The following is a 7,578-nucleotide window of genomic DNA, read 5'->3' on the forward strand; positions in this document are numbered from 1 at the left end:
GTTATTTAACATCATAACTTTATGAGATTGGAAATTATTTTTGGTTATTGTTAAATATTATGACAAGATTTATTACTAAAAATCATAGTTCGTTATTATGGTAAAAAGAGATAAGCTTATATAGTTGAAAATCATAGTCGTTGACAGCTAATAATTTAGTTGGTGAACCTTTGTGCAATACTTAATTACTTATTGTTGATAGTTGATAACCTATTTAGTGAACTTTTGTGGCAATACCATTGATAGTTGATAATGTAATTGCTATGCCGGTGTAGCAATACCCTTTGCTGATAGTTGATGATTTAATATATAGCTGGTTGTTAATTGAAATGGTAACTTTATGGTCGTAAAACCATAGTTGCTTGTTGTTAATTGAAGTAGTACTTGTGGTCGTAAAACCATACCTATGTCATTGATTAGTTATTGGGTAGACCTTTATGGTGAGATCTATTATTGATAATTGTTGAATTATTTGAATAAATTATAACACGGTATTGTGGATATATCATGTTAAGACCATGGCTGGTAATTCTTGAATATAGTAGTAGATAGTTGTTGGAAACCACGCAAGTAGTATTGATCAAAAGGGTCGACAAATGAAATTATCAAAAGGGTTTATATTCATATATGTTATACATGTGAATTTCAATCGTTACGACTATTGATGTTATAAGTGTACGCAAACTAGGTTACTCACTAATTTTTCATCGTTTAACCTTTATTTGTTGTTGTGTCCGATAAGGATATAAAACTAGTAGTTGAGGGATAGAATGATCATTGGATGATTGGTAATGCTCAGATATATGATTGTGGTATATGAACCATTAGGTGCGAGACCCGTGTATTACACGGGTTGATTTTAAAAAAAAATGAAACATAGTAAAGTGTAAACACAAAATATTTTTTAATGTACAATTTTAAAATAAGAAAGAAATAAACGTATTTATTGCAATTTAATATCATATATATGATATTTAATACTTTACATATATATGATTTTAATTTTAAAAATTGAAACAAATCAAAAATTGACAAGTGGATAATATATATTTCAAAAATACTACAAAATGACAAGTGTCAAAACTCATGAGAGATTGACATATGACAAAAAAAACATTCATTTATTAAGGAGGATTTGATAACTAAACACATTATTTCGATATTAACAAAAAATCACAACTATTTTTATACCATAAAATGCGTCGAGTCATGATTCTATATAAGTGATCGAGCTTTCTTACAGTTAGACATCGTAAGTCTAAATTCCATGTCTGATTAATTATCAAAAATACATCAATTATTCGGATCACAAAACTTTCACTAGTCCAATACAATAAAAATAATATATAAGTATATAATCAAATCTGACATGTTTAAAATTTTAATTTCATCAATCTTCTTCGGGGACTTGGAATTCCAGGTCTAATTTTCTCTTCAGATGGCTTCTGTCAGCACTGAAGAAAAAAAAAATCAATCACTGTACTTTTTATTGATTTGCTTACTTTAGTCCTCATTACAACACTATAATTGTATAGATTTTTTGAAGTAAAATGTCTATAATAAAAAGGAATGAAAGTAGGTTGCTATTTACCTGTTAATTGTCGGTCTAGCTGGCGGCCTTGCGGCGAAGACGGAAAAATCTAGTGACATTGGTGCGGGTCCACTTCTTTCATTTCCATGGTCATGCTGATGTGGCATTACTCTTCTTGATTTTCTTGTAGGTGATAACACTGTGGGACCACCACCACCATCTGAGGGCGGCTTTGAGTCTATAGACTCCCTCTTTGGTGGAGGCCGTGGAAGCAAAGCCGGTTCCGTAGGGGGAGGTCCCGAAGTGAAGTACCTACCACATTCCCAAATTTAATCCCAAAAACTTTCTGTAAAAAAATTATTCTTCCAGCAACCCCTGAGCTGAGCTGGCCCACACTGTCCTGCCCAGGAGATTTAGGGTGCGTTTGGTTGTATGAAAATTTTCCAAGAAAAACGGAAATTTTGAAAATGCGTTTGGTTCGTTCGGTTTTCCAAAATTTTCCAAGAAAAAGAAAATTTTCAGTTTTCCAAATTGTATGTAGATTAGAAAAGTGATTTTTATAGTTTTCCAAAATTTTCCAAATTTCTAAGATAGAAAATGAAAACTCCCCTGGTTTCAACCAAACGCGTTTTCTAAAATTTTCATTGAAAATTGAAAGCGAAAACTCAATCCTATTTTCGGAAAACATTTTCTTAGAAATTGAAAACAGTTTTCTACAACCAAACGCACCCTTAGATTCTCCAATGGAAGCTTATTTATAGCTTTTTACTATCGACAAGTGTATAACTCATAGGAGAAGAATTTTTTTGTTAAATAGAAGGAAGATATAAGATGTAAAATAAAAAAATTACCTATGTTCTAATGCCATTTGAGCTGAAATTCTAGCTTTTGGATCATAAGCAAACATCTTGGACAACAGATCCAAGGCATCATCATTAGCCATTGGAAACAGTGCCCGAAGTGGCTGCCCGGGAACATACTGATATTCAACATGATCGGGCAGATAAATCATATCTGGCCATTGAGAAGCTTTTGGAGTCCCAAATGCAGCAAAGATTTTACCCAATTGGTCGATATCACTGCTACCCTAATTAAAAATAAAAATAAAAATAAAAATTAATCATTAAATATGTTTTGCTTTTTAATATCAATAACTGACCTGTAGAAACGGGCGGCGTAGAAGAAGCTCAGCAAATATACAAGCTGCTGCCCAAACATCAACCCCCGGACCATATTGTTTTGCTCCGAATAATAGCTCTGGTGCTCTATACCATCGAGCAAATACCTAATCATAATTATTTATTATTTATTATTTCTTAAGAAATTAAATGGTTTCCAAAGATACTCTAACTGTTAATTGTTAGAGTAAATTACATGAATGGTCCCTATGGTTTGGGGTAATTTTCACGTTTGGTCCCTAACTTATTTTTTTAACTCAGAAGGTCCCTACTGTTTGTTTTTGTTGTGCACTTGGTCCCTGTCTTACCTAAAAAGACTATTTTCACTTGATTTTTTAATTTATTTAAATAAACACACCCCCAACCCCACTTCCACCTTACCTTAGCTACCCCGCCTTATTTAAATAAATTAAAAAATCAAGGTCAAAATAGTCTTTTTAGGTAAGACAAGGACCAAGCACGCAACAAAAACAAACAGTAGGGACCTTCCGAGTTAAAAAAATAAGTTAGGGACCAAACGTGCAAATTACCCCAAACCATAGGGACCATTCGTGTAATTTACTCTAATTGTTAATTGTTAATGTTATTCGTTCTAGGACTATTTTCAATGATGAGGATTAGGAGGGCATTTACGTCTTTTACACAGACGATAGATAGTCTTTGTCAAACCTTTTGGGGTGGGACGAAAAGTGGCAAATTTTTCCTATTGACACCTGAGTCTCAGTCCAATACATATCAAACACAGTATAGACATGCCATGCAAATATCTGACAAACATCATTTGATTGTTTCTTTAACTTGATGATAACCCAAAAATATGGGAAAGAAAAAAAAAAACATTATATCGAAAATCTTTTTACTCTTTCACCTTTGGTAAAACATAAAAATTTGAAAAAACGATTTCTAGAAAAAAAATTTGAAAAAATCTTTTAGATTAAGTGTTGCTTGGATAAATGATTTCTAGAAAATATTAGAAAAACAAGGCACAGTTGGAGAAATGGAAGAAAAAGAAATAAGGGGTAATTTGTGAAAACTAAAAAGTTAAGTCTAGTATTCGTTGAGTGAAAAAGAAATGAAGTTTAGTATCAGAAATTATTTTTAAAAAAAATGTTTTTTTAATTTAGTATTTTTATAAAATTGAATGAAAAAGAATACCTGGTGAGTGAACCTTCTGTCAGGACTACCAAATATACGTGCCAAACCAAAATCTGCAAGTTTTAGTTGTCCACGAGGTCCTATCAACAGATTATTTGGTTTCATATCCCTATAAATAATAACAACAAAAAAAAAGTAAATTATTATCAATTACATTTATAACATCATGTTTCACACTTTATATAAAAGTACGTTTTGCTATTTCTTGCATTTGAAAGCGAAACTTAAGTACAATGGTTATATAAAAATATGTTTTGGTATTTTTTTTTGATGATTTTTCTAACTATGAAGGTAGTTTTTATACAAAGTGTAAAGTACAAGGGTAAGAAAGGTAATTTTACACCCACATTGGATAAACTTACCTATGTAAAACCCATTTCTTATGGCAAAAAGCAAGTCCTTTCAATGTCATTTGAAGGTATGATTTAATATCAGTGGGAGAAAGAACAATGTTCCTATCCCGAATAACAGCTTCAAGATCAGTCTCCATGAATTCAAAAACAAGATGCAAGTTGCCTTTATGAGGAAAAGCATCAATAAGTTCTATTATATTTGGATCCTTGAGCTCTTTCAGTAACTTTATTTCTCTAAGAGCTGTAAAATTCACCCCTTCTTTCTGCTTTCCAAGCCGGATTTTCTTTATTGCAACAGTTTGTCCACTCTGTCACAAAATCCATAACTTATTATTATAATATTACATGCAAGAGATAAGATAACAATAATATGGTAGATTTGTCAAAGTAGTGAAGTACAATGTTGTTATTGTAATAAGAAGAAATAGAAGTTGAATGTTGTAATAAAGAAATAATTTACTGAAAATGTCACTTGTGAGACAAAAAATAGAGTTCATGTACATCAATTATCTTCATGGATACTTTTAGGTTAAATTGAACATATAATATCATATCACTAAACCTAATCTCAAATTCTCAATCACCATCTTTATGATCTACAGCATCTAAATTTACAGATTTCAAAAGTTGTATACAGAAGATACATCAAATGGTAAGAATAGTGTAGGAATACCTTAGTATCAATGGCTTTGTAGACGACACCATAGGTACCTTCTCCAAGAACTTCACGTTTCAGGTATCGATCAGCTACTTTCTTGGCTATCAAGTGGTCCACATCCGACATCTCTTTTTTTCTGAATTCTGATTCCTTTCGGCTAACGAACAGGTCTGTGATTTGTGCCGACAATCGTATTATGAACTAATTAGTAACCCTAGTAGGACAATTTCTTCATAAGTATACCTAAAACCCTTGTGAAAGGGATGCTAAAAAGGGGGCGGGAGGCTTATATGCTTTGGGATATGAAAAATAATAACCCTTGGAAGCAATTTGAGCATAGAGGAAATTATAGATAAAAGTGGAAAGGCGTACACAGACCTCTTCAAGCAGATGTCGTGAAGGAATCCATGGCCGATTCACCGGCGAAGAATGAATTTATGCTGGATAACACAGTCTTTGGTTAGTATCAACCGAATGGAACCCCAACACAAATGTATATGTATCTGCAAATTGAGCAGATAGCTGAAGCAACGTCGGTTTGATGAGCAGAGAGAGAGAGAGAGAGAGGTAAAGGCTTAAAGCCTAGTTTTTCAGTGACGGAAATTTAGAGAAAACTACAAATTTGGTCCCTGTAGTTTTCCTTTTTTATAGATTTGGTCTTTTTTTTCTTTTTTTTGTAGTTTTGGTCGGTTCTAACATTTCAAATTTCATAAGTTTTATTATAGATTTGGGCCTTTGTTTTAAAACCTATTTAACTAGTATTTTAAATTTTACGAAATGATAATTTTATCCTCTTTTAATATGTAAAATAATTTATTTATCTATTATAAAAACAAAAAAACTCATCCACTCATTCATACTCTCTCTCACTGTGAAGGTACTTCAAAAAGAAAAAGAAAAACATATTATCGCAAGTTCCATATTAGGATTCTTTGTTATATTTCTTCAATTGATCATTGTTCATCAGACGATGCTTCGTGTATTATATGGAGGCTTACCTTCCCTATCATCTACAAATGAATATTCCATAACATAATCACTAAACTTTCCTTAAGATTGATCTTCATCATCATCTACAAATGAAGATTCTCATAACCCAATCACTAATCTTCCCTACAATGTTTGGTCTAGCAATGTCAAAATGACACCAGCAACTCTTCACAAATCATTTTTTTGTCACTCGTCCCACCCCTAACAACCCTTTTTGAAACTCTAATAAACCAAACCTGGAATCGTTAATTCAACCTTAGTTACCCCACTTCCATATGTGATCACCATAAGCTCATCGTCATGCCACCTAGATCTTTTGGTTGTCATTGTTGGGTTTTCTATGCAACTTTATATTATATTTAGGCAACTGAAGCATTTAAAAGAATCCTAATTGTATATGCACCCTGATATCTAGGTTTTTACTATTATGGTAACATACTTTCAAAACTATGAAAACAAACTAACAAAATAATAGAATACCAACCTTACAAATATAATAGTATATAATTAAGTCCACTTTGAGATCATGAACACTTGTGTTGCTCCTTGGAAGTTCTAGCGCCCAAAATATGAATGTCTCTAGTGGTTCACACCCAAAAGACTAAAACTATAAACTTTTGGAGAGAAAGGGAGAGAGGTGAGAATCGAAATCTTCAACCTTTTAGGAGGTTGAGATGCATGAAAGTATAAAGACTTAGATGGGTCTTTATATAGTTATGGTGTTTAGCAGATAAACCTAATTTGAATCAATTAAATATTAAGATTTAATCCTAATTTAAAATCTTACCTTATCTGTTAATTGGATTGATTTTGGAACTCTCCTAAGAGTCCATCAACCATCACGGGTCGAATAATCTTTGAATAACCAATAAAGCATGTCTTCCGCAAAAACTGTCAAACTCTGGTCTCAACAAGAATTAGCCCTTATATAAGTGATCACTTGTTCCTTTGTTTCTTCAAGATATCATTGTGAATTGATTCATGGATATTGAATCAAAATAACAACTCAACATTATGTTTCTTGATGATTGATTTATTATGAGCAAATCAGATTACTAATTGAACACATTAGTTTAGTTCAGGCTAGGCCTATCACTTTAATGTCATCGTCAAATCACCCAGGGGGCCACAAACGGTTCATAGATCTAGGAGTCAGAGGGGCCACACATGTGAGAAGTGCATCAAGGTGAATGATGGAGCTTGTCGATCTTCTTCGAGATGCCACAAATGTGGCAAGCAGGGACACATTGCGAGGGACTGCCAGCAGCAGGCTCCAACTTCTGGCATCAGACTTTGGTATCATTGTGATCAGGCGGGCCATATGAAGGCCCAGTGCCCCTTACTTGCAGTTAGGCCGGCGCAGGCCCTAGCGCCGGCTACTTTAAGGATCACATATGGGAGTCAGGGCAGGGTGGGCCCCCGAGGGCTCGAGGTCGTGCTTTTCAACTCACTGCCGCGGAGGCCAGAGCAGCTCCAGATGTTGTGACTGGTATGTTTCTATTTATTATTTTGTTGATTATGTTTTATGTTATGCTTATTATATGCCCCTGATAGGTACGTTCCTAGTGAACTCTTTGCCTGCTCTTGTGCTATTTGACTCGGATGCGAGTCGGTCATTTGTATCTCGATCATTCAGTAGGGTGTTTGATATGTCTATTGGGGAGTTAGAGTGTCCGTTGCGTGTCTTTATCGTCAATGAACACGGGGTTTCTG

General features: G+C 33.6%; 1 protein-coding gene across 2 annotated transcripts; it reads right to left on the bottom strand.

Moving 5' to 3' along the window:
* Window positions 1-1,253: 1,253 nt before the first annotated feature.
* Window positions 1,254-5,436, bottom strand: LOC145096925 (cyclin-dependent kinase D-3-like). Of its 2 annotated transcripts, none has more exons than XM_079034313.1 (8): window positions 5,254-5,436; window positions 4,891-5,045; window positions 4,227-4,525; window positions 3,865-3,973; window positions 2,691-2,816; window positions 2,383-2,618; window positions 1,592-1,843; window positions 1,254-1,454 (listed from the first exon to the last, which is right to left on the bottom strand). In XM_079034313.1, exons 2-8 carry the CDS (start codon window positions 4,999-5,001, stop codon window positions 1,391-1,393), a joined length of 1,197 nt encoding a protein of 398 aa, XP_078890439.1. In that variant the 5' UTR covers window positions 5,002-5,045; window positions 5,254-5,436; the 3' UTR covers window positions 1,254-1,390. The 2 variants fall into 2 exon arrangements, with proteins under 2 accessions (XP_078890439.1, XP_078890440.1); XM_079034314.1 differs by having other exon boundaries at window positions 5,248-5,436.
* Window positions 5,437-7,578: the final 2,142 nt, after the last annotated feature.

Source organism: Lactuca serriola, chromosome 4, assembly GCF_051521515.1.
Source record: "Lactuca serriola cultivar US96UC23 chromosome 4, Lser_US96UC23_V15, whole genome shotgun sequence".
NCBI classification, from domain to species: domain Eukaryota; kingdom Viridiplantae; phylum Streptophyta; class Magnoliopsida; order Asterales; family Asteraceae; genus Lactuca; species Lactuca serriola.

Coding starts and splice junctions, on each gene's coding strand:
- LOC145096925 (XM_079034313.1), bottom strand. CDS start 5,001: ATGTCGGATGTGGACCACTTGATAGCCAAGAAAGTAGCTGATCGATAC. Junction 2,817..3,864: donor ACAGAAGGTTCACTCACCAG/GTATTCTTTTTC, acceptor AATTATGATTAG/GTATTTGCTCGATGGTATAG. Junction 1,455..1,591: donor GCTAGACCGACAATTAACAG/GTAAATAGCAAC, acceptor TTTTTTCTTCAG/TGCTGACAGAAGCCATCTGA.